The 26,956-nt window shown below is 46.3% G+C and overlaps 1 protein-coding gene and 1 pseudogene across 1 annotated transcript in view; both read right to left on the reverse strand.

Moving 5' to 3' along the window:
• Positions 1–376: 376 nt before the first annotated feature.
• The window catches only part of TNR (tenascin R), a 92,297-nt gene continuing 65,717 nt past the window's right edge, over positions 377–26,956 (reverse strand). Inside the window, exons 17-21 of the mRNA XM_029935119.1 lie at positions 20,569–20,720; positions 19,069–19,165; positions 13,528–13,689; positions 8,921–9,084; positions 377–7,996 (exon numbers count right to left, since the gene is read on the reverse strand). Coding sequence (XP_029790979.1) covers positions 7,877–7,996; positions 8,921–9,084; positions 13,528–13,689; positions 19,069–19,165; positions 20,569–20,720 — 695 coding nt within the window. The 3' untranslated portion in view covers positions 377–7,876. The remainder of the gene's footprint in view (positions 7,997–8,920; positions 9,085–13,527; positions 13,690–19,068; positions 19,166–20,568; positions 20,721–26,956) is intronic.
• LOC115288100 lies at positions 16,036–17,294 on the reverse strand (annotated as a pseudogene).

The raw sequence follows: 26,956 nt of genomic DNA on the forward strand, positions 1-26,956 counted from the left end.
CCACTTGTCAGAGACCTTTTCTGAGGGTAAAAGCAACTGGTGAGATGAAGAATTAGGACTGGATGGAGGTAGGGGAGGAAGAGATAGAGACAGAGAGGCAGAGAGAAGAAGGGTAGATGGTGGGAAGAGTAGGGTAGGGAAACCCCTTTGTACAACGAGACCATAGGATCAAGGAAGGCAAAGGGCAAAGGTAGAGGTGGAGGACATTTAGGGATGAAAGCAGTCAACACAACAGGGTGACACAGAGAAGACATTTTGGTAGTAGTGGTGGGTAAACGCCAAGGGGAGGAGGCCCAGAGCAAAAGGGAAGGCAAGCCAGTCATTAAGAAAGGCATGCCTTCATAACTCCCCACAGGACTCAGAAGATGCACACCACTCCTTCAGGATCTTTTATTGACTCATAGAAAATGTGTTTAAAAAAGGAACTATACAGAGGCTAAAAGCAATCAGGACTAAAAATACTAGTTAACAATGGTTAACAAGTGGAGATTCCAGTCTTTGAGCTACAGTGCCGGGAAAGATGGGGCAAGGTGGTGTCTCCTCTCCCTTCCTCTGTTTTTATTATTATTTTAGTTCATTAAAGTGTACATCGACTGAGGAGTATGTACTCCATTTTTCTTTTTTTTCCCCTTTCTTCCTTCCAGTCTTTCTTTGAAGAAAATGCTTTTTCCAAGCACGAAGTAGCTGCAAAGTCAGTAAATTGGTCGTTGTTATTTTTTACCTGAAAAGGCTGTTAAAGGTTAAGACGACAAACTCAAATTCAAGGGCACTGGAGGACTTGGTGTTTATGGTTTCTCAGAACAATGATCTAGAGACCACCAGGGTGGGTTTCAGCTGCCCCGGCCCAAGATAACAGCTCCCTCAAAGTCACAGTGACTTGCTCAGGGTACCTGGGGAGGGGGGGGTCCTATGGGCCTGGAATGTAACCGAGGGTGGAATGACCGGATGGTTGTGTGTGTGTGTGAGGGATAGGAAGGAGGGGTTGGTGGTGTTAACAGTAACTCGTCTAGACTGAACCTCAAGTTTGTGGGACCAGATAATGCAGAGCTCTCTCTTGGGGAAATCTATTCCTTTACACATAAGTGGCATTCCATTAAGAGGAAGGCATTCATTTCTGGAGTTTTGGCCTGGCAGCCAAAAATACTACTTACCAAGTACTAATTTCCTTCTAAAGTCCTTAATATGGCAAAGAAAGTTGAGTTAGTACCTAACTGTCCTCTGAGACCCCCCCCCCAACACACCACCCCACACACTAGAGAGGTGAGAGCAAGTGGGAAGAGGGTAATAAGTAACATTAGTCTTCTGCCTTTCACGAGCCTCAGTCCCCAAAGCTTTCACTGGTGCCCTACAGGGGCATCCTGTACCCCTGAACATCTGGGAAGAAAGAGCTCAAATCAGTCTGTAGCCTGCTGATTTGAGCCTAAAAATTTATGGGATTTCTGCATTTGATACTGTCTGTATTGGTTTCAATATATTAATAATGTAACTCCTTTCCTCTCAAATTCTGGAGTGAAACTGATGGCCCGGGAAATATGTGCCATGTTTATTCTTCCCAGTCTTGCCTCTCTTGTCTACCCAGCTTGAGAAGAATGATTCTGGAATGTTCTACTCTTCTAACGTTGGGTGGGAAAGAGGCCACTACATTTCCAAAGGAGCAGCCATTGGGTGAAATAGTGCTTGTGTCCTGTTCTTTTTTGTCTGCTACCAACTTGCTGTAAATCTTTTTCTTACTTCCCAATTTAAAAAAAAGAGAAAAAAAAAGAAAAGAGAAAAGCTGTCGGGATGCTTCTTCCACCTGATGTAATCTCAAGGTCACCTGGAGGATGTGGCAAAAACAATGCAAGAATTCTCTTTTCTTAAAAGACTGAGGGAAGTGGCATCAGAAGCCCCTTTGTACAAACATGAATAAATCCAAGATGGCAGCCATGGGGCTAAAGAAGTAGAAGGGGAGGCAGCCTTCTGAGGGAGCAAAAACAATTAGAATTAGAGGGATTCTGATTATAGCTCTCCTTAGGGGCTGTGTGACTCTGGGCATGTTACCAAACCTTTCTGTGCCTCCACTTCCTCATCTATAAAATGATTAAACTTGAACTGGGGTTGTGGTGAGGATTTAATGAAGTAATATATGTAAAGTTCCTAGCATAGTACCTGGAAAGTAGTAGGGGTGCAGTAAATGCCATTTCTCGTCGTCTTTGCTTGGGAAGAGAAATATTACAAGGCCTTTGCCAATTAGGATCTCAGCTCTGTTACTAATTAGCTGGGTGAACTTGGGCAAGTTGCCTAACCTTTCTGAGCCTCTGTTTCCAGAAGGACGAAATGAGAGGGTCAGGTTAGATGACCTCTAGTCCTCTCTAGCTCTGAAGGTATGTTCCCAATGTTTGCCTTTTGGAGATGGTGTTGAGCACATTAGCGTCCAATGGTGCGATGTTACAGAGCATCCCTGAGGGTCCTAAACCAGGAATGGGAAGAAAACAATAGTTCCCATCTGAGCATTTGCCTCCTGGCCGTACATCTGGACCCAAACCCTCTCTGTGGCTTAGGTGTTCCCAGGCTCCTGGAATGCTTCCTCTGTCTCCCATGAACCCCTAGTGCCAATAAGCCAATGCCAGGACCTGTAAGAACTGATTTGGTGAGACCAAAAAGGGTTACATGTTTCCGAACTGGAAATTTAACATCAGCCCAGCCTCACAGTCGACAATGAGAAGCTGTTTTGTCAAGTCAACAGAGGGGGCAGAGCTGGTCTGAGGAACAAGAGCTGTGTTATTTGGATACTCGGCAACAGCCTTATTAAGCTTGGGAGGGAGTGAGGATTTCCGGTTTGGAAAAAAATGCAACACTGTCCAAAGACTGTGAGGTTTGCCAAGGACATTTGGACAATGAAGTACTGCAGGTGCAATGAAGTCATGCTTCAGGCAAGGGGTGACCTTGAAACATGAATCAGAAATGCTAGAGATGACAAATCAGGCTGTGGGTGCCGTGAAAGAAAAGTGAGGTCCAGGTAGGACTGGTTGAGCAAGCAAAAGGAGCCCCTCTCCTCTCATTTTCTGCAGCAAAAAGGCCTCTGGTGCCTTAGCTTCTCCTCAGGTGCAATGGGTGAACTGACAGGCGCTCTGGTGGGAGATGAGACCGGAACTGAAGGCAGGGCCCCTCACACTTGCTTTCTGTCCTTCGACTGTGGTACATCCCTAGGAGGCTTGCTTTTAGTCTCTAACCATCCATCTGCTTCTATTTTATTTTAGTTTTATTTTGTGTTCTATATTTTATGTTTTCTTCTTCCCAGCCATTTCTCAAGGCTTGAGGAACACAGACTGGACACCAGCAAATCTAACATGGCTACTATTAGGATGAACCAGAGGCCTTCTTTCAAACTGAACCTGAATGTACACAACGCGCCCATGTCCAGCACTCTAGAGCTTTCCCCCTACTTGCTTTTGGAGGTTTCATTTGGTCTGTGAATTCTCATTTGGCTCGTAGTACCGAAATGCTGGATTACAGTTCAGGGAGACTCAACTGGGGTGGGGTTATGGAAGAGACAAAGGTTTGGGGAAACATTTAGTCAAAGATGTTTAGGAATGTGGCCAAAAGACCCAGAGGTATAGCCAGATTGAGGCTACAGGCATAGCCCGAAGCAAGCCCTGTGTGTTGCCTTTCCTGAGTACAGAAACTCTGTCATTGTCACCTGGAGAAAGACAGACCACCCAGGGAGGTTTGGGTGGAGCTGAGTTGGCTGCTTCCTGGCATCTGGAGCTTTGTGGAAGAGGCAGACTCCCAAACGTCACCACTCCTGCCCCAGGCCCCTGAGGTCCCACAGCCTTGGCCTGTTTGAAGCAAGTGAACAAATTATTCCATCTTCCGTGGGATTATTGAAACAAAACTGAGGTTTGAATCTTTCCTTTTCAAAGTTTTAGGAATAGACAGTGAGATGCAAATAGAGAGCCCCCTTTGGAGGGAAAGAAATGGAAGTGGGAATTAGATTGACTGGGGGTCTGATGATAGAAAGCAAGCACGTACCCTGAGTAAGCGGTTCTATCTGAGCCAAAATTTCAGGGGGAGGTTAAAAGAAACAGAAGAAAAATGTTTTCATGCCCTAGGAATACGTGCAAGTCTGGGTCACTGGCGAGTCTACTTTAGAGCTTCCTCAGCTTGGGGCATCTGAGATGCCAGGTTCCATTTTTTCTCCAGAGGAAAAGACAAAGAGGAACTCATAAGCCCTTTCTCGACTGATGCTTTTAAATGAGCGCTTTGAAAAAGATTCCATAATGACCTAGTGTCCTGTGAAATCTATGGCTCTGTTCTGAGATGGGATTTTCAAATTACAAATGGAATGAGGGTTGTTTGGTTTGGCATTGAGCTCATTGGTGGCAACCTTGGTTTTTTAGGGTTGACTTTGAAATAACAGTGTTCAGTGTGCATAGAGCTGGCTGGTTTCCAGGGAAGAGGGTGGGAGGTGTCCTACCCGTTCACAAGCTGCTGAGTGGGGGAACCAGTCGGTGAAGGGCTAGGTATGTGGGTTTAACTATTTGTGGAAGTTTGCTCTGCACTTCCTTGCTGACATTTTTGTTCCTCTTCTTCTTTTACAATTCAATCTCCTGTGAAAATCAGTTTTGAGGTTTCTTGAATCTTGGTTTGGTGTGGGTTCTCCTGGAAACCCCAAAGCTTGCTGTCCTCAACGCCCACGTTTCATAGGTTGTGGCTGGGGGTGGTGATCGCCACCTTGTGGCCACACTTAGCAAGTCTCCCTCCTCCAGTTAAATCCAGTGAGAAGGCAGGAGTTTCCCACAGATTCGTTTTCTACCCCCCCTTCCTCCCACTGCCCCTGCCCCTCATTTTAAACTCACCTCCTTGACCTTCCAGAAAGAATCCTGAAGCATGGGAGTTACTCTGCCGGGAACTATCTTTATCTGATGGGGAAATGCGAAAAGGAAAAACTGTCTGGATCTTGGATCTAGGCAGTGAGTCTGTTTCAGGTGCCTATAATTAGGAGTGGGATTAAATCATAATCCTGCAGTTAAATAGCCTCTGGGCAGGGTCCAATTCTATTCCTTGAGAGTCCTTTGAGGGAAACTGGTGTGCCTAGGTGAGCGCCTTGTGAGTATTGCTTATTGGATCCACCCTTAGGAAGAACGTAAGTGTGGAGGAAAGAGATAAGCAAGAATCAGTGAGTAAAGTTAAGAAGCTTTGAGTTTAGTTGACCATGGATCTTGGGGAGAGAACAGGGCACAGTGTCTCTTGAAAATGGTGACAGCTCGTGAGAAAATCACTCAACTTAATAAAAGGAATCTATACATCCTTTTACAGGAGGTTGGACAAGCTAATCTTTGAAGTCCCTTTCTTGCTTTAAAAGTTTCTGAAATGAATTCAGGCAATGCTGCTGATACTATTTATAAAAATGTTCCATAGGGTAAAATGGTTGTAATGAAAGGCATCTTTTGGTTTCCACTGATACTTCTTCGCTTTCACCTGAATTGACCACACAAGGACTCGCAAGCTCTTTGTTTCAGTTCCCTGGATGAGGTAGGCTGTTCGGGCACCACCCAGGCCCTGGGCTCTGCTTTTATGTACAAAATGAGCTCAGCCTCTTACTTGGCATTACCTCTTCTGTCAAGTTTTTTTCCTGTGTGTGTTTTTTATTTATGACTTCTAAACCAACCAATATTCCTTCCTTCCTTCCTTCCTTCCTTCCTTCCTTCCTTCCTTCCTTCCTTCCTTCCTTCTTTCTAATAAAAGGATTTCTGATGAATTTTCACTACTTAATTGTGCTCTCTCATCAAGGCCCAGTTTTACTTAAATTTTCAGATCAGAAACTAGCATTACTGACATCAAAACCAAAAGGGAAGTTAGTAACCATTCTAGTCCAAGCTTTGATTCAACAGGAGAGGAAACTGAGGCCCAGAGAGAGAAAACAACCTCCCTGATACCTATCACAGAGCCAACAAAATTGCAGAGATGGGCCTCTACCTCAGCTCCCAGCTTCCTTTTGGTGAGCTCCCAACTATCACTGGTGTCCCCACTCTCTAGCTGAATCTCATTTAATTTGTGGGTTTCTGGAAACGATTCTCTTTCTTCCTCCTCCCCCTAGTTCTTTTCAAAACCCATGCTGAACTGAGAAACGGCCCTGGGACTCCCATTTCTCAGCACCGGGTTTGTCGGTCACATGCACACGGAGCAGCTCGTGAGGCCTCAGAGGCCTGCTCAGGGAGGTACCAGCGGCTGGTGGCAGCTGACTTCATCCTCACAGCACCAGGAGCGTGATCAGCAGCCCGAGGGGCTGTCCTCTCCTGGTGATCAGAGCTTGGTGACAATGTAGTTGTTTCCATTAGCAAGATGCTAACTCTCAGGCTCTTCCAGCAACCGGTTGGGAGAGGAACAAGATGCCCTAGTTTGGCTGAATGTGGGCACTGCAGGAAACAGAGCTGGGGTCTTGAGGAAAAGAAGAGGAAAGGGGGAAGGCAGCGGGGGTGGGGGTGCTGGGCGTGGATTTTGGCGGATGCTACAGGGACGGCAGTGGCTGACATTTGATTTGGAGAAGTTGAGGGGTCATGATTTCTTGAGCCTCCATCTCTCTTGGGCTTAAAAATCAAATCATGGGAGTGAAGAGAAGCACATCTCATAAAATGGGAGGTGGGCCCCCAGTCCTCCCCTCTTCACCTTTGGATTTCCAGATGTAATTTCCTCTGGCACTTTTCATTTTTCCTCTCAAAGGCAGAATAATAAAAGAAGATGGAGAGAGGCTTCTCATAATGTCAACTCATTAAAGAGGTCATTCCTATTTCCCACAGGACCAAAAAAGAGAAAGAAACCAAAACAACCCCACTCCCCTTGAATTTCACCTTTTTCCAGGAATTACCAGTCAGGGGAATGGCTGGCTGGTCCTATAACTTCTTCTTCTGATCCTTATTAAGCCGCCCACATTAAGGTTGAGCCTGGCTGAAGATGGAAATGAGGCCTTCCGTTTGCAATTCAGAAAAAAAAAAATCCATGACAAATAGGGCCAGAAATAAGAAAACAGAGCTAGATAGGATCTGTGTTTCCCACGGGACCTGCAATCTCAAATGGCAGATGCCTTGATTTCTACTTCTTTTGCCTCTTCCTCACTGTGTGACCCCAAAGCACTAAATCCTCAACCATCTCCCCCTTTCACCTGCAAAAAAAATTGCTGTCTGTCTGACTTGAAACAGGGGGCAGTGACTTAAGACCCTGGCAGCCCAGGGCCAGGTGTGGGCAATGCCTTGGGAACCAGAGTCTAGAACAAACAGTGGCTGGGCTTGTGGGGCCGTGGGGTCTAAGTGTCAGAGGGCAGTAGGCACAGGACTGATTGGGGCTGGAAAAGAGGCCACCGATCTTAGAAGGGAGTAGGACACTTGGCACATAAGAGTGTCAGAAGACGAGAATCTCTGGCCCATTGAAAAGGCCTTGGGCTATTGGGATGCGGTGAGATTCATCTACCTCCTCTTACGGGGAGCTGCTGGCAGAGCTCTTTTGCGGTGGCTTCTTCCGTGGGCTGGTGTGAGATACCCGGCCATCCAAGGCCACGACCAGAGCACAAACACCCGGGAGTGAAGGACAACTCCTAGGAAGGCAGGTAAAGAAGGCCCTTTGCCTTAGCAATCTAACTTGTCTTTAAATTGGTCTTCCAATGTCACACTTTCCCTCCTCGGTGGGCAGAGGGGAAGGTGAAGGATGACTGGCTGGGAGGGAGAATGGAGGCCCAGGGCCGGGCCCGGGGCAGCAGAAACCACACGCAGCGGCGGCCTGCTTCCTCAAACACCCTTAACATGTTGCAAAGCACATTACTCGTACCCCCCACCCCTTGTTCCATATTATAAAATACAAACAGATGACAGAAAAGGTCAGTTGGCCCGCGGCCGCCCGCTGCTCAGAACTGCAGGGACCGCCGTTTCCTCCCTGCTGTGAGGCGGTGGTTGTAGGGGCGCATCTTCATTTCCACAAAAGGGATGGAGAACTCGTGGCCTTTCCAATGGTACCAGTTGATCCCCTGGGAAGGAGAAAGACAAGCAAGTCAGGTCTTCGCCTCCCCCCAGAGGGAAACCCAGCTTGAAAAAGGAGCGGGGAAGCCACCATGTGGATTTAGCCATTTTCCATTAATGCGAAGCTTTGCTGCAGCTCCCCGATAAGGTCAAAGGAGCAGAGTCTCTTTCCAGCTTTTCTTTCTAAACATGACTGTGGCCTGGGTGTTCATTGGGGCTGTTCTTCAGGTCATTTCTTTCTGTCAGCTTTCATGGTTTGGCTTTCAGGGTTTACATGCACCAGTTATCAGTGTTGAATTTCAAAATCCCAATAGCATACAAGCATTTTGAAGAGAACAATTGTGTCTGATTGCTCACCCTACTGGGAGAGCCAGGTGGTTCCCACCTATGGTGACCACCATGTTGGTTTGCGCAGGGCTAAGGGGTTTCCCTCACTGCTGGCCTTTCGGTGCTAAAACTGGGAAAGTCCCTGTTGGTCCTGTTAGTCATCCCATCACTCTGCCCAGCGTGTGGACTTGTCATCTCTAATGGGGAGAGATAGTCCAGTTGACACTGGTTTTCTGATCTCTCCTTTCCTGGGGCCCTTCTTAAGATGAAGTTGAGCCTATAAGCTGTCCTTAAAATTGATAAGCTCTCCATGGGATTGTTGGGAATCCCAACATTTAGATGAGGAAACGAAATGGAACGTAACTGGTTGTCAAGGGCTTGCCTGGGTGTTCTAGCTCCTGAGTCCAGGTGCTTTTCTTTCTCTCCACTGGCTTCTACTTTGTCCTGCCATTGTTGAAGGGCCTTCATTACCTCCCTCTTCATGATATTCCTTTCTCAAGACTTTTTATTTTTTAATAAAGGGAAATGTAAGACCAGGTTGTACATTTAGAACATAAAGCTTAAGGACCGTGGGTTCCACAGCTCTGGGGCAGAGCCTCACCTACCTGACTGTGCCTGGACTCTCCGTATTTCCCATTGAGGTTGGTCCGGTGGCAGTTCTTGTACCACCAGGCCCCCTTGTATGACATGGCACAGTTGGTAACTGCGACATCATTGTCTCTGTCCTCTGTGGAGAAAGGGCGTCCCTGGTGATAGCTGAGGGAGTCCCCTGTAAAAAAGATGTTTTTGTAAAGTTATCTCTTTTGTCAGCATTTTCTGGACATTTGACCCACTCCCAACAAACCTAGCTTCCACTAAGTGACTATCCATTTACCTCCTCCCCCCATTTCCACTCATTTCCATAGCCTGGCTGTACTGAACTCTTCCTCCCCTTTTCCCCCACCCCAGGTCAGCAACTTTCCACGCTGCTCTCTGCAATTCATTTCCTCATTCTTCTGACCTTCTGCTAAGAGCTGTGACCACCTCTGAGGTCAGTTCACCTCATCACCTCTGTCTGTTTCTTCTAGGCCTGCCCTGGACTCCCTTGTCTTCACAGGAGACAGTGATGAGGTATGGTGATGTGGCCAATCTGGGTTACACCATTTATTCATGGCATGGCTTTCTCCATGGTTTATTAGGCCTGGTCAACCCACACCCAAAACTCCACATTTAGAACTTGATGCCACATGTAAAGAGGGGTCTCAGCAAGCTAGAGTTCCTCTCCATAAGAGAAAGCATGATGAGAAAATCTTAGCCATGGCAAAGAGGTGTTTGGGAAAACCAGGGCTGTGTCTTGGGGAAAAGCAGGCATGAATGAGAGATGAGGGCTGTGATCACTATCTCCAAATATCGCATGGGCTACTAAGTGAAAAACAAATAAATAAAATAAATGGGGGGGGGAATATGAGGATCAGTAAGTGGAGACTGAGAGAAGGCATATTTTGGCTTATTATAGGAGAAAACATTACCTACGTACTGGAGTTGTTCACATATGGGACAGACTGCTTGGAGATGGGGTAAGATCTCTAGTCTTAGAGGCAAACAGAGGCTGGGTATTGTCTTATTGAGATGTGCAGATGACGCCTATGAATTGAGTAATTGAGCCAAGGGATCAAACTGTAATTAATCTAGAACTATTGGCTGAACTTTTGGTGGAATTTATGGTTGGAGATGTTATGAAGGGGCTCATGTTATTGAATGAACATTATTGTAGATGCTTCTGAGCTCACTTTAAGCTGGGAGAGACAATAGTTCTGGGCCATCTGTGGCATCTGAGTCCACACACATGGTGACCACTCAGTGCCTTGACTACTTCCCACCACAGATTAGCTCTTGGGGGATGGTCTTTATTCAGTGAGGAAATCTGTTACTCTCAGGTCAGTTGGGTCACCAACTCAACACATCCTGTCTCTATCCATCCTTTTCATCTTCTCCTCCCAGTCTACAGGGGATCAGGCTTTGTGTCCATTGAGAGAGCTAATCCTATTACCTGAAATTCATTCTTTCCCATTTCTTCTAAGTCCAGAGAAAGGCAAAAATGTTTCTTCTTTTTTCAGTTTTTGCATATATATATAGTTGTCAACTCCTTCAATACTAAATCATATTCATATCCTTTACCTTTAAAAATTCTTAGGGGGCACCTGGGTGGCTCAGTCAGTTAAGCATTTGATGGTTGATTTTGGCTCATGTCATGATCTCACAGTTCATGAGCTGGAGCCCTGAATGACGGCATGGAGCCTGCTTGGGATTCCCTATCCTCCTCTCTGTCTCTGCCCCTCTCCCATCCATGCACATGCACACTCTCTTTCTCTCTCTCTCTCTCTCTCTCTCTCTCTCTCTCTCTCTCTCTCTCTCTCTCAAAATAAAACATCAACAAAATTAAAATTCTTGGATTAATCCTATTTATCTAGTGACCCTTTCTTTGCCATCAGTTCAACTCTGTTGTCTCTGCCCACCTCATCTTCTCATCTCCTGCTTGCCCCTCTGTAATCTAGAATCTGCCCTCACTGCTGTCCGAAAACAATTCTCTCCACTTTCCACTCCGGGGTCACCTGTCGGTGCCTGGGATAGACCGCACCACTGGTCTTTGTCTCCTCTCCATATCTAGCTCCTCTTCCCACCTCTGCCTTATACCCACCTCATATATTCAGTACATTGTCTGAATCTTGGTTTTTCTCTCTCAAACCACTGTTCAGATTTATACCTTTCTCTTAATTCCTGACATTAGTCAAGTCTCCTATTATCTCCTACCAATAATCATGCAGCAACTCATGCCAGGTGCTGTCTATTCTGCACTCAGATTTACTTCATCTGCTTTATGGCTGTCACATTGATCTTCCTACAATCCCCCAAATCCAAAAGTCTCAGGACCTACCATGACTCTCCACTGCTCACCATCGTAAGACAGCACCCTTTTCTAAGGCCCTTCAGGCTCCAGCTCCACCCTACTCTACCAACCTTCTTTCTATTTCTTCTCAACTCACACCTGTCTTGGGCAACAAGGACCTTCATGCCTGCCCTTCCGTAACAACTCCTTCCATGCCTTCTCTTCCAAGGTTTGCATTCTCTGGACTGTTTCCCTCACCACTGGGATCCTACCCAGATATTGCTCCTTCTTAGGCCAATGAGCACCTAGTAAGCTGGAAGCAGTACCATTTCCTTTGCAGTTCTTTTTAAGTTTTTTAAATTAAAAAAATTTTTTTAGTTATTTACTTCAGCAATGTTTATACCCAACATGGGGCTCTAACTTACAACCTTGAGATCAAGAGCTGGTGCCTCCTGTGGATCTTTTAAAAGAAATAGATGTTCAGTTCTTGCAGAGGTCATGTCTTATGCTTCTTTTGAGTCACCATAACTTGTACAATGAACATCTAGGGGTTGCTCAACAGTCTCTTATTGGTAACTTGATTTGAAGTTTTCAGTTATAATCTAGTTAGAGTCCTGATTAGAGACTTGGGTTTGTATAGCCTTGAGAAATGGGGATAGGAGAAGGGGCTGGACTTAGATTGGAAGCCATGGGATGGAGTATTGCCAAGAGGTCCAATAAAGTGAACAACGAGTCAAGATAAAGGCCAGGGGAATTGGGCAATGGTAAATGCCAGAAAGATAGGATGACCTCTTCCCCTCTGGAGACCTCTGGTCTAGACAAAGCAACCATTTGAGTAGAGTTGCCCAGAGAAGGGGGCAGACTACGTAAGCGCAGGTTTTCATCTTTTGAGGAAGTTGAACTGAATATTTGTAGGGAGGCCTCAAACTGTAATTAATTTTTGATGATTGGCCAATTTGCTGGCAGGCTTTGCCCGTGAGACATGACAGTACAATGCGGCACAACAGTCCTGCCCTCCAAGGGGTCTGGTAGCATGACAGAGCTGCAGTAAATGCAGCAGTGGCTGGGCCGAAGGGAGGCAGAGAGAGGCAGAGGCCTGGAACAGGTAAGAAGGGGAGAAAGGTGGGGCATGGGAGCAATGGGGAGGGGCTGCTTTCCTTCCTGTGGGGAGAATAAGAACTGCTTTTCTGCCGGTCCAATTCAAATCTTAGGGAGTGGATGGTATCAGGTTTCTTTGAATTGCTTTAGTCTGATATCTTGGCTAATAGACCACTTCAATGGCTATTTTATGCCCAAAGTGTGACAAATTGGAATTTTTGTTAGGGGCACTTCAGGCAGATCCAACTGACTGCCATCGGAATCATCTCCAATATGAACAATAACAAAGCATGTATTCCTTTGGAGTAACAGGTCCTGGCTGAGAAGAGAAATAATTGGACAGATGCAGTAATTGGAAGGGCAACACCTTGCTGATCTTCTTAATTCCAAGAGACATAAACATGCTGCTAAAATTATACACTAACATTGAGCCCTAAGCTTGGAGTTAATGAAAGGACCAGTAACTCCGTGTACCAAACAGTACAATATTTGGCCAAACAGGTTTCATGAAATGTGTTTTAATAGAATCCAGGAAACAGATTGGCAAAGCCTAAGAAGGAGACTGGGTATTATGTTCTGATAAAACCATTAATGCAACAGAGCTAATAGAAATGGTTGTTCTACTTAGTAGAGATGTCATAAAAATCTATATAGGAAACGTGACCATGTACTTGGTTCTCGCAGAGGAATGAAAAGAAATGTGGCCAGTGAGATTTATTCTAGAAGGCATGACTGCTGATGGGGGGGTGGGGGGAATCATCTCCGAACATGGAGGGATCTGTTTTACTTCTATTAGTTGCAAGATGGTTTACCTAGATGTCATCACAGGGGGATATTCTAGCCAGACAATAGCTGTTTATGCTCTTATTGGATAAAAGCCCATATTGAATAATCTGGACAAGAAAAACAATCCTTTGTCCTTATATGGCACTTTTTTTTTTTTAATTTTAAAAGTACTTTCACTGCATAGATCATGTTTTTTCCCTGACTGCTCTGTGAAGTAGGGCAGGCATCATTATTATGATTTTCCAGATGAGGAAACTGAAGTCCTTGGAAATTGATTTCAGGTCACCTGAGTGGCTCTTGGACAGCTGGGACCACCACTTAGGACTCCTGGCCCTCTGCCCCGGCCCTCCTGTGGCTTGCAAGAACTTCACACACCCTGTCGGTGCTGCCTCTGCTTGGGCGGCTCAGGCCTGGACAGCGGGGCGCACCGCCCTGGGGTCTGTCTCCTCGGGACCTGGGTACCTGCGGTGCCGTTGTAGACTCCCAGGCGCAGTTTGAATAGGTTTCTGCTGTCCTCCACAGAGAACTTGTCGTAGTAGGCGAAGGCGGCCTCCTGGCCGTCGCGCATGTCCACGCGCAGCTCATAGCGGCCCTGGAATGTGATCCTGTGTATGTTGTCCAGCCCTGGGGAGAAGAGCAGAGCATGTAGGGGGCCCGGAGCCCATGGCTTTGGAAAGGGGAGGGAAAACGGGACTGTGGCCTCAGAACGGATGTTGTAGAGGAGGAGGGGGATCCCTCAGACCTTCTCAGGTCATTTATTGAACAGACCTTGGCCAGACTCAGAAATTTTTTCCTGCAAAAAGACAAGCCCTGGTCTGCTTATGGGGTTCCACCACAGGTCAGCTCAGGGGTCCTCACACCCAATCTTGAGCCAGTTACAGACAAACCTTGAGCCTCAGGACTCCTGGCTTCGTCCCCTTCCACCTTCCACTCCAAACTGTGTTGTTGGGTAAAAATGACAAGAGTCATTAATTACATGGGCGTGAATCCTTTGGTGTGAGTGATAGGAAACCAGAGGTAGAGATACTGATCAGAGGACTTCATGACCAGCACTAGGGGTCCAGGAGAGCCAGACACCCTATGGTCGCCCGGTAGCCTGCAAAAGGGGTTCTGTTACCTTGCATTACCCTGCCCTTCCATTTCTCAGCTTCCAGCTCTCCTGGGCTCCCCTAGCCAGCTTAGGGGATATAGCCATCTGCCCCCTGACCACAGTTCCTTTCTGTCTAATCTACCTGCTACAGCTTGCATTGCCCCCTCTGCACTGGTTTCTGGGTGGTTATGTTCCCCCATCTGCTTCTCTTTGGGCTCTAGGCTTCCCAGGCCTTGGTCTAATAGATTCTCTTAAGGTGCGAACCTCAGTGAGCCCGTATTCTCCATCGCGATGTTTTCTCCTATATATTCCCTTGTCTGCTTGCCCTGGATGGCTGTGCTCTGGTTTTGACCTAATTGTCCAGACTTTGAGCCACTCAGCTTGCATTGCTGGTGATGTCTGAGTCCTCCTGATTTCTATCTGCCTACTGAGCTGACGTCCTCTTGCTTGGCTGTCATATTTGATATCTATCGGAGTACACATGCCATCACGAGAATGAAAGAATCGAGGGGATGGAAGGGAATTTAGAGATTGCTTAGGCTAATCTCTCTGTGGAAGAGGAGGTTGAAATCCACATGGGAAATGACTGGCTGTGGGCCACCTATATCTTTCTGCTTCCCCATTCTCTTTGAGATTTAAAGGTTTAAGTAGAGTATTAGCCAGGGCGCTGACCTACAGCCTACCCGAGGCTCGTGTTTGTGTGGATGTAGTGGATCCTGGGGGTGCCCGCCCAGATGCCCTCAGTAGATGGTAGACCTATCCTCCAGTGGCTCAATGTCTTGGCTGGTAACAAGTCACAACTGCTTTCTTCTTGGATAATTGCTCTTGACCACAACAGGAGTCACCTCCCCCTGACAGCTACATTCTCGCTCCCCTAAGCCTTGAAGCAGAACTTCATTAATGCCTGATATGGGGGGGGGTACAAAAGGCCAGCCCCCTTGCCCTAGTGGAGACCAATTGTGAGGAGCAATTCATGCTCCAGCACCCATGTTCACCTGAGGCTGAGACCGAAGATTGTCTCCCACCAAAACCACAGTTTTGCATATTTTCCTCTGCTCTGTCTTGCATCCTCCATTCCCCTGCTCCTGAGAGCACTCACCCAATAACTCACTTGAGCAAGGCTCCTTGTCTCTGGCTCTGCTTCTAGGGAACCCAACTTACGATATAAACCATGGGTCATAGTTACCCCCAAACCTGAGTATTGCTGTCAAACTATATATCACCAAGCCATGCCTTTGTTCAAGAGCTCTCACTGGCACCCTATTACTTATGGCACTATGTTAAGAATTTTCTTCCTGGCTTTAGGTACCATGATGTGCCTTCATTCAACCCACCTAACCTCATTTTCTTTTTTTCCTGACCTGCACCTTTCCTCTGAGTGGATGGTTTCTTTACTAATGCATTTGTGCTGGTCAAAAGAATCCCTTCCTTACCTCTTTTCTTGTTCCCTTCCCTCCTGCATTCTTCTCACTCATCCCTTGGCACCTCTGCCACACAGCTTACCCTTCCCCTGAATATCTGTGGCCTACTCCTCGTACTCCAAGTACTTGGTACTTGGTAGGTTTACATTGTTTCTCAGTGTGGGATGGCATTTCTCACCATATGAAAAATACTTTGGGAATAGAGATGACTGAATAATCTTAAACATATAGCGAGAAAGGTATTTCCAAATTCAGTTGCTTTCTTAATAGGTGAAGGAGGGACCTTAACTCTAATCCTAACCTTGACTTCCAGTCTCCGTTTGGTCTTAATGCTTGCTGGTGAGCCCCTAGACACTTTCTAATCTTTGTTTGTACCACCCCCAGTGACATCAGGCTCGAGGACCCTGAATTTAACTGTCATTTATTAATATGAGTATTGTTTCCTTTTTGTTGTATTAATTTTTTTTTCACAGCTAGTCAAAACTTTAATTCAGAATGTTGCTTAAATATCAAATTTCTCTTCACAGACGCTATGTCCATTTTCTTCATAATCTTCTCTTGTTACTACCATATCTTCAAAATCATCATTCTCTGATATCAATTTTCCACCTTCCCAGGTGTAAGTAATAGGGTTTTCAGGCAGCACAACTGAAACATCATAATCTGTTGGAGTGAGACATCGAACTTCTGAGTATACCCGATCTCTAAATCCCGGGAAAAGGGAATTTCCTCCTGTCAAAACGATGTTCTTAAAAAAATGTGGCTGCATTTCTTCAGGTAAGTTCTGAATTGAGTAGACAATAGCTTCTGGAATACCCATTTCTTGAATGCCTATATCAGACGGATTAAAGAGTATTTCTGGAACAGCAAATCTCTCATTGGCCAGACGAAGAATTTGTTCCCCAGATTTGTATTTTCCGCTTAACACCATTTCTTCCCTTGGCTTACAAAAGCCCTTTTTAATCGTACTGAAGTCAGGCAACACATAGTCTATCATTACCGTATTTTCTTCTCCTTTCAACTTTGCAATATCCATATCTCTATAAAAATCTTGAGACACATAGCATACATCTTCTTTCACTTGATTAATCACGTGTGTTTCATCCATAACATGTAGCTGCCTGTAAGATATAATCTTCTTCAGATGATTGGTTAGGAGTTTTCCTCCCACATTTATCCGAATAATTGCTTCTTTCTTCTTTTTACTTCTACAGTAAGGAACTATATGTGTAAAGGAATATCCGCTATCTACAATGATACAGCATAATTCGGAAGGATTATCTCGAAAATACCTATGTGCACTGAGAGCACCAGCATTTACTCTTAAGACTGCTTGGAATTGATATTCTTCAAATAGGATTTCATTCATTGATTCTTGAATTGAAGTGAAGTTAAAATATGGTTCTGTGATAATAATATTGGTATCTAAAAAATCAACCTGATACATTTCTTTTCCAAAAAGGTAATCCCAAACTTGTCTTTGAACATCCCAATTCACCAAATAGCCCTTCTGAAAAGGAAGAATATAAAAGAGTCCAGAAGGGTCCTTTATTTCATCTATCTGGTTAGCAGTAAAGGTTTTGAGACATGCTGTTTTTGATCTGAATTGATAGTTAGGAATTACCGACACATTTTCATGGCTGTAACCGATTTTGGCATTATAGGCTCCGTTATCCAACACTAAGGTTGTCATTTTAATGCGAAACACACTGCAGTCCCCGTCCCCTTCTAACTTCTGTTGTATTAATTTTTAAGGCTCCTTTTTATTTTGGCACATGATAACTAGCTTGCCATTTTGGGCAATGCTATTAAGTTTCTTCCCCCAAACAGTAGGTTTAACTAAATAAAGCAAGCGATACAGAGGGAGTTTAAATGTGTAGTAGTCCAGCTACTTCACAGATAATGCAAGAATTGTGGATGCAGTATACCATGGCTGAGGTCTGGGGAACAGGAGCCCTGTCTGCTGAGCCCTTGGATTTGTGTGCATTGCACTTGCCTCCCAGGCTGCATGGAAGTTTCTAGAAGTTAAAAATACTTCCTATTCACTTGGCTTCTCTCTCAATGTTCTTACCCTGTAGATTTATTACCTATGTCAGCAAACATAGATCTGGGCATCTAATAGGTACTCAATAAATTCTTATCATTGATTGACTGATTGATACCTATACATCAAGTACCTACTCTGTCAAGCACCATAACAGGCAATGGGATTAAAAGAGGACTATGATGTGGTCCTAGTCCTGAAAAAAGTTTACACAGTATCAGCAAGAGAGGCAGAAAGAAAAATGGATACTGTGCTTTGGGGACACAGAAGAGAGAGTGGCCAATTCTCCCACAGGTGAAGGGTGAGAACATTGGACACAATAGGGTCTATGGTAGGAGGAGTTCAGCTGGGTCTTTGAATATACACAGATGCACACCAAGCTGTATAGGGGAGGGCATGGTTGGCTGGGAGAATGTTCCTTGCAGACGAAGCACTGGTGACTGTGGATGTTGAGTGTGGTATGTGGATGGGGATGGGGGTGGGGAAAGGAGTGGGGTGCTTAGTGGCAGAGAGCAGTCTCTGGAGGTAGACTAGAGAGGGCCTTGCACCTTAGCTAGGGGGTTTGGCTTTCACCTGATGGTGATGAGGAGGCATTGGAAGGGCTTACAAATGAGGTTAACCGCTGCTCAGATTCTGGGTGTGAGGAAGACGGCCATGTGGATGATGGAGAAGCAGGGAGGTCAGGTGGAGGACTGTCATGTGAGCATCCAGGAGTAAGACCTTGAGGCCTGGATGAAACAGTGGTGGGGACAGAGAAAGAAGACAACGACTATGGGAGTCGGTTGTTTGCCTGTCCCCCTGCCTCCCCGTGCACATCACAGTGAAAATCTAGCCACGATGGGGATGCAGGTAATAGATTCGCCACTTTCCGGGATTGGCGCCGCTGCTACCTGAGTGGATGGGGTGCAGATTCACCTTCACAGACAGGTTCAGCTCTCAATCTACACCTTCTGCTTGTGTCAGACCTCTGGGAGATTGCAGGTCACCTCCAATGCCACTTTCATGTTTTCCCTTCCCTCGCCAAGTCAGGTGATTGCATTCCTCCCGGGAGCCAGAGCAGGGTGGCCGCCTCATTTCTCTCCCGACCTGCAGGCTGGTCCGGCCAGCACCTGGCTTCTGAGAGGTGACCAGTGGGCTCACTGTGTCCCCTGCCCCTCCCCCACCAGGCAGCTTACTTCCTTTGTCGTTGCCTCGTGTCAAGATCAATCAGCATAAGAGACTATTAATGAGGATGGGAAGAGACAGAGCAAAGAGGAAAACACCACAGTAAGATAAAAACAGATCAATAGTGGAGCCAAACAGAGCAAGAGGTACTGAAAGCAATTCACGAGCTGTCAGCTTCTCAACAGCCATGGCGTTTCCGATAATCCCAGACGGACACACAAAGGAGAGAGAGATGGACGAAAAGCCAGAGCAGGGCTCCTAGGGAAAGCACAAAGGAGGATTACCCAGCCAAAACTCATCCTCCAGGTTCCCGAAGCCAACACGGTACTCAGCCCATTTCCGGAAAAAATCAGTTTGGCCATTCTGCCGCCTCTGGAACACCTGGGAGGGAGAAAGGGAGGAAAAATGAAGTGATGCTACAGAAGAGAAACTCTCAGGAGTAAAATTGCTGTAACCGAGTGTTGTATCTGCCATTACAGAAACTCTCAGAAAGGAGCACTGCAGTGCAGAGCCCGGTGTTTGCTCAGTATCTTGTAGGAGATGCTCAGAGCTCTTCTCCTGAGTGCAGAGGCCCCTGATGAATAGGCCAGGGTGTGATGTTGACACTAATTTGCACCCCTGCGATGTAGAAGGGACTGAGGATTTATATCAAGCTCCCAAATAGGCAAGGGAAATGGGCTTGGCTCTCAAATTAATCTTTTTGCGGCCGAGTGTAGAGAAAAGCATTTTGTGCCCAAAGAACGGGACCAACTTCAAATCAGCTAGTAACTGTCATCATTCTGTTGCAGGCAAAGCAACTAATATATCATTCACTTTCCGAGCTGTTTAAGTGCTAATTTCATTTAACCTCCAATGCATCAGCCTCAGCTTCAATTTCCAATTATTCTTTAAGAAGGAGGCACAAATATGTCAGAAACATAAAAGAAAATGTCTCCCAAGAGTAGCTTATGAACACAGCCACCATTTAACTCCATTAAAAAACTATCCATTCTGCACCAAGAAAACCCTGGTGCTGTGTGTTGGCAGCAGAAGGTGGAGGAGAGAGGCGGGGGGCGGGGTGCTGTGTGCACGCGAGGACTGAGCTAACGCTGGGCTGCTTTAGGGCCAGGTTGTGGGACCTTTCCCATCCATACAGTGAGCTGCACTGATAGGTGGGGACATCTGTGAGGCTGTCCTTTTTCTTCTCTTGGTATTACTGTGTTAGATGCAAAAGGAGGGTGTCTGTCTTTTCCTGACCACTGGTGCTTCTTGACAGCTCTGACAGCTCTGGAGAAGACCCAGGGAGGCGAGGGAAGGGTGGGGCAGCAGTGGCCTTTGTAACCAGAGATGGCTAACTAGGCTCTGCCCCTCATCTGCTTCCCCGTTTACTCTTCCGAATGACCTCCCCAGTGAGGCTCCCCCACTCCTGCAGAGGACCCTCTTGGTACAGAGAAGCCACCCCTTCCATTCCTTTATTACTGCTGCCGCCTACAGCAGATGAGACCCTTGGGTCTAGCAGACCACTACTGCCTTTCCCTGGCACCCCAGAACTGTATTCCTGAGGCTCCTACACTGGGCCAGGTCACTGCAGGCCTCAATATGCTTCCTCCTCCCAGTGCTTGGCCAAACCTATGACTGGGCTGGTGAGCAAGGGCCCAGAGGCAATGAAGAGCCGCAAGACGGACAGGTGAAGGGTGGATGAAGAATGGCCAGAGGATGGTGAAATTTGGACCCAGAGGCACCGAGTCATATGGATGAGACACCAAGGGTGTGTGTGTATGTGGAGAACAACCACGTGCACTTACAATCCAGCCACCCCCGTCGGTGGTCATATCGCAGTACACCTGTAACTTCCGGCTTAGCTCTCCGTTGAGGAAGATGGTGTAGACCCCACTCAGAGTGTCTCCATTCATCAAATGCTGGGCACAGTCTTGAGGATGAGGAAACACCCGGCCCCCTGCATAAGAAAAGAGGCAAGTTCCAGAAAAAGTCCTTTCTCCTACTATGCATAGTGGCCCCTTGGACTACAGAAGGTTGTTGGGGACCGGGGTGGGGGGGCTCATGGCACTTCATCAAGAGCTGTAAGAAATCCTTGCTGGATCTCAAACAGTGTGTGGGAACCCCGCTTCATCCTGCATTCTCCCCTTTAACTGATGCTGGATTTATCAAACAATATATAATTTTATGGGATCTGAAGACCAAAGATCTGGATTCATAGCCTCGTTCTTTGACTTACCTATTTGTCTGGCTTTAGGCAGATGGCCTGACTTCCCTGGGCACCACTTTTCTTGTCAGTAAAATGAGGATAATAAAAATACCTTCCCAAGGGTGAACATGTGTTAATGTAGCCATTGAGGTTACTCAGGTGATGATTACAGATGCGTGGGCCACAAGAAATCACTGTAGGTCCCACTTTTCAAAAGGATGAGAGGTTGGGGCCTGGTGGCTCAGTCAGTTGAGTGTCTGACCGGCTCAGGTCATGATCTCATGGTTTGTGGGTTTGAGCCCCGTGTCAGGCTCTGTGCTGACAGCTCGGAGCCTGGATCTTGCTTTGAATTCTGTGTCTCGCTCTCGCCTGCCCCTCCTTTGCTTATGCTCTGTCTCTCTCTCTCTCTCAAAAATAAATAAACATTTAAAAATGGAAAAACAACAACAACAAAAGGATGAGAGGCAGAAGGCAAAACCTTCTACCATCCTCACACCAGCATGAAGGAATGCCCAGACTAGCTCAGCGTTAGCAAGATGGACCTCTCCTCCTCCAGCAAAATAATCTCATTGGACTAAATCAAAGGGTTGTGTTTTACAGTTCAGTTTAAGTTTGAGGAAAGGGCAGGGGAGACAAATTGCTGCTCATCTTTCAGAGAGAACAGCCCAATTTGTAGAACAATATCTAATTAGCTAAAAGAGAAGCTTAAATCCTGTATCTTGAAGAGCTTAGCTTCGGGGCAAATTTTAATACTTAGCAGGCAAGCCAAGAAGCAGAGATCCCACTGGAGATTTCTGGACTGAAGGAGTGGATAGAGCAGACAAAAGGAAGAGCGTACTGTGTAAGGAAAAGTGGTTCTGGTGCTCTGTAAACACAGTGATGTTCAGGGTCACTGGAGTGCAGTTATGAGGAGTCTGGGTAGGGACCTCACGTCTTACTACGGTGCCTCCTGGTGGCGGTCCCAGTGCACTACAGGTGTGAGCAGAGGGCCGCTTGGAGTCAGCTGGGGGGTCAGAGCAAGTGGACAGCATAATGCCACACAGGGAAGGTGGTGTAATATCCTCACTGAACATTCTGGTCATCTAAGACTCCTGTCACGAATCATCTGTTAAGCATCCTGTGCTAGGAAGAGGTCACTGGGATCCAGTAGATGTGTTAACTCCTAGCACAGGAGCCATCCAACTTGCCACCGTCAAGGTTCACTCCCATTCAAGGTGGTTTAGAACAAGGGGACCTCCTCCTTCAGGCAGGTTTGTACCGCAGAGTACCAATGTATTTCTGTAAAACATATACTTGATGAAGTGTGTTTTATTTCTATTTGATTCTTGCAAGAAACTTGGAGAGGGAGGCAGATTGTTATCAATCAAATGGATTGTTATCTTCAAGACAAAGAAACTGCACTCAGGAAGATCACACACGTGAACTCACATGTTGAGACCCCAAGTCAAGCACACCGTACGCTTGACTCAATGGAATGTAACCCAGATCTACAGTTTTCAGGGTCTATATCTATCCATACAGCAAAGGATTAATTGATGTTTGTATTTATCTTATAAGCATATAAAGCCCCAAAGGTTAAAGTTACCTCAGAAAGTTCTATGTTCAAATTAAACATGTTTAAACTCCAAAGTGATTTTCTTAAATAGCTGTAGAAAAGCTCTTAACTTTCATCTCGAGCATGTCTTTGAGCCTGATGGAGTTCTCGACTCTGCAGATTTCTGGAGGTTACAGTTATGTTTCAGGGGACACATGCAAGGAGCACTTCTCCATCTCCCTGTTGCTTTGGGAGCACTGTGATCATGTCCTGACTTCCAGGCCTTTCTCCACCTGGTCTCTGCCGCAACCTTCCTTTCTCCACTCTTGTCTCATCGCCTGACTTTCTCACTTGAGAAGATCAGCACAAAATGTTCTTGGTCTTCAGCTCGCTCCTACCTTATGTGTTAAATAGTTCTTTTTCCCCTGGGGCACCTGGGTGGCTCAGTTGGTTAAGCATCTGACTTCAGCTCAGGTCATGATCTCACAGTTTGTGGGTTTGTGGGTTCAAGCCCCATGTCGGGCTCTGTGCTGACCGGTCAGAGCCTGGAGCCTGCTTCTGTTTCTGTGTCTCCCTCTCTCTCTGCTCCTCCCCTGCTCATTCTCAAAAATAATAAACATTAAACAATTTTTTAATAAAATAAAAAAATGTTCTTTTTCCTTAATCAACTTAGCTCCTTAAAGGAGCCAGAACTCCCAATTTTTTGCTAATATCCAATGTGTCCCAAACAGAACATCTTCCCCCAAGCCTTATACAAATACACATCTAAAATAGAACCAAACTTCAGAATAAGTAAATAAACAATGTTATACAGGTTTCTTCATCTTGATGATGTTGACTATTTAATATTTGTTAACATTAAAGTTAGTGATACTTTAAAAAGTCTCAAACACATTAGTTGCTTTAAAGGTAGATCTACCAAAAATAAATATAGTGAATTGAGATGAATTTGCCCTGGAGAAGTTTTTAAACATCTGAAAGACTGTCATTAAAAAAAAAAAGGGGATTCATTCTTTTTAAGTCAGAAAATGGGAATGAAATCAACTTAAGACAATGTGGATTTAAGCAGTATCCAAAGTTTATGGGATAAAACTCCCAGACTGTCCCCAGCATAGGTAGTTGTATTTAGTCCCCCGAGCCCCCACACTGGGCTGGATGGTGGAGCAGCTCACCGAATGCATAGCAGATGCATAGTTGCTGGGTACACTTGCCTTACTGTTGACAAATTGCAAAGCCACCTGATTTTTCTAGATTTGTCATAGTCTGTGGCATTAATGAAAGACATACAAGCATCGTGCAGCGACTAGGATTTTCTTGGGGGGGTTTGGAGAAGACAACCACAAAACCACTCCTCTTCATCTTCTCTAGCTCTCAATATTGCCAGAGTTTTGCCTCATATCACTAGTCCTTGATTAAATCGTTATTCCTTTTCACCAGATGAGAGGAGGCAGAGGCTCACTAATTGTTCCCAAATGGGGACTTCATTAAAATCTAGATTCCTGGGATCTGCGGCAGATGAACTGAATCAAAATATTAGGGAGTAGGAAAAGCTCAGTATCTTACCAGATCTCGTCAGATGAGACTGAGGAACAGCTGGATTTGAACGTCACTCTTTCTCTGGTACATTTTCCTCTTAGAGAGGCCGCGATGGAATTGGTAAGCCACACTGTGCCCCCAAGGGGCCCAGCCGTCTGCTTTCTCTGCCTAGATCCTATGCTCTAGTGACTAGACTGAGTGTCTCGGTCTCTTCCTCCCTCCCTCTTTCCTTCCCCATCTTTCCCAGTAGGTATGTCTTGAGTGGACCAGTCCCAAGATTTAGATTGGATGGCCTGGGAAAGAGTGGGAATAAGAGATGCTATTTATCCTTGAGTTTAAGCCTTGTGTCCCCGTTTTTCCCATTAAGGTCATCTTTGGGGGTTGTTAGGCCTTGGATTAGCTGATTATAAAGAATGCACGGAGGGTCCCCTGGGTGGCTCAGTTGGTGGAGCGTCCGACTTTGGCTCAGGTCATAACCTTATGGTTTGAAGTTTCCAGCCCTGCATCAGGCTCTGTGCTGACAGCTCAGAGCTTGGAGCCTGTTTCAGATTCCATTTCTCACCCTCTCTCTGCCCCTCCCCAACTTGCACTCTGTCTGTCATTCTCACAAAAATCAGTAAACATTAAAAAAATATTTTTTAAAAAGGAATGCACTGATTCCCGCTCTATGTTCCTTGCATGTATACTGTGGTTTCAGACATTCTTGGGAGATTGTCAGGACAGATTTAAAGCATCCCTAGCTCTCTAGATGTCATGCCATCTAATATCATCAGAAACTCACCTTTGACCCATCATAGATCATTCTAATGATTCTTCCCAGGGCAGAAATTTTAGGACCAAAGCAAAACTGGAAGGCGTTTGTTCCCTTTGGTACAATAACTGGGGCCTGGCTTGACAAAGAGCCTTGTGTGTGTGTGTGTGTGTGTGTGTGTGTGTGTGTGTGTGTGTGCGTGTGAAAGCCCAAGCTGCAGTGATTACCAGTTAAGAGGAAAGCAATGCCAAGTGATCGGTACACTGCAATGTCTCATGGATAAGTGTTTCTAGATGTAATTGTGAGATCAACAGGACTGGGGCATTCACCGGAAGAATTGCTCAGAAATTGCTTTGTGTTGGGCATCCGAAGGCTGAGTGTTGAGTGGGGTGACGTGAGCTACGTGACATACAGCACAATCAGACAACTCCCAGATGGCTGGGAGGGAAGGAAGAGACTTTTTCTGTCTATGCCCTGTCCCTTACTTGTTTTCTGCTCTTGGATGCCATCTTAAAAGAGTTAGAGTAGATGGTTTTGGAGAGCATCTGCCCACTCTTATGGCTTTAGCATCAGGACCAAAGCCATAATGCCAGGGTTTCTCTCTGAGGACAGCCTCAGCAGGTGTCTGTGTAACTACACAGCAAAGTGCACTTTTCTGCAGAAGCACAGGCAGCTGCCTCTGGTCACCAGCACTTAGACTGTTCTTCCCAGAAGTGAGTTTCTGGTTGGCAGGTTTGCAGAGGGTAGTCTGAAGTCATGGACAGGGCAAAGTTACCTGTTCAGCACACATGGGCTGTGAAAACCTACCACCTTAGCCTCCTTAATAGCATCTTCTAATCTAATACTTGTTTGTTCTTTTGTATATTCATTCAACAGACATATAGGGGACATCGTTGGGTTCTAAATATTGGGCTAAGAGATGGGAATATAAAGAATAAAAGGATGCAGTCCCATCTTTCAGTTTGCTCACACACTGGTGGGAGAAACCAACAAATATAATCCCAAGCTCTAAGTGCTCTGAGAAAGAAGGAAGCATAGGGAGCTGTCAAACATGGAGGTGGGCATTCAATAAAGCTTGGGGCGGACAAGGGTAGGGGGAGCTGTGGAGCCTGGGATGCGGCAGGCTCAGCAAGTGTGAGAAAGTACTTCTTATCTGAGGAACTGATGTAGAAGTTAGCTACAAATTGGTGGGAGAAGGGTGTCCAAGGTTTGCACAAAAAACATGGCTTATTTGGGAAACTGCAGAGATAGCCAGGAGCTGGGCTGAGTATGGTTACCTCAGGGGGGAAAGAAAGGGCTGGGTCATGCCATTTAAGGAGCTGAACTTTCTTGGGGAGGTGATAGAATGAAGAGATCATTGAGCCAAGATGGTGGAGAAGAAGGGAGCTCTGTAAACTCCATCCGCACCATTTATCGAACTGAGAAGGATATTACGTTCATCTGCGAGAGTGGAAGGAGAAAATACGAACTCCAGAAAGAATAGAACCTCAAGGATACCTGAGTGAGTGGGGGCGAACGGGGGAGATCCGAAAACGGGCCAGCCCAGGACGGGCAGGGGAGGTAAGATCCCCAGCCCAACGTGGCACAAGCACGCAGTGCCCGAGAGACAAAGGGAAGAGACAGAGTCAGAACACGCTCATAGAACTGTCTCTGGGGAAGAGGTATAGAATGCTTGGCTGCACTTGGAGACAGAAACCCACTCCATAGATAACTGCTGGGTAGCCGAAATCCCGACCGGGGTGGCATGAGAGAAGGAACAGCTTCCAGCCCTAAGCCATCTCGGCGGGGAATCAGAGGCACCTGTGGCTGTGAGAAGCGGCTGCGCTGGGGAGGTGCACTCCCCAGCGGGAAGCGGCGGGAGCGGCGACTGCGCCAGGTGCGAGTAATTCGAACTTGGTTTTGGGAACGGGACCACGGACCGCATTTCCACGGCACACCTCGCCCCCTGCACGGACTGCGTGAATCCCGGGTCCCCACACGGAAAAAATAGGGCACACACCGACGGGACCCCCAACAAAGAGTCGGTGGCGGGTGGAGGCCCGGGCGCGCGCTTAGAATGTAGGAGCTCCCAGCTCATTTCCAGCAGCGCACAGCGTCTTGAGCAAAGCTATTGGAAACTAAGAGAGACTCGGTTTTTTGCTTTTTGTTTTTTTCCTTTCCCCCATT

Source organism: Suricata suricatta, chromosome 3, assembly GCF_006229205.1.
Source record: "Suricata suricatta isolate VVHF042 chromosome 3, meerkat_22Aug2017_6uvM2_HiC, whole genome shotgun sequence".
Lineage (NCBI taxonomy): Eukaryota > Metazoa > Chordata > Mammalia > Carnivora > Herpestidae > Suricata > Suricata suricatta.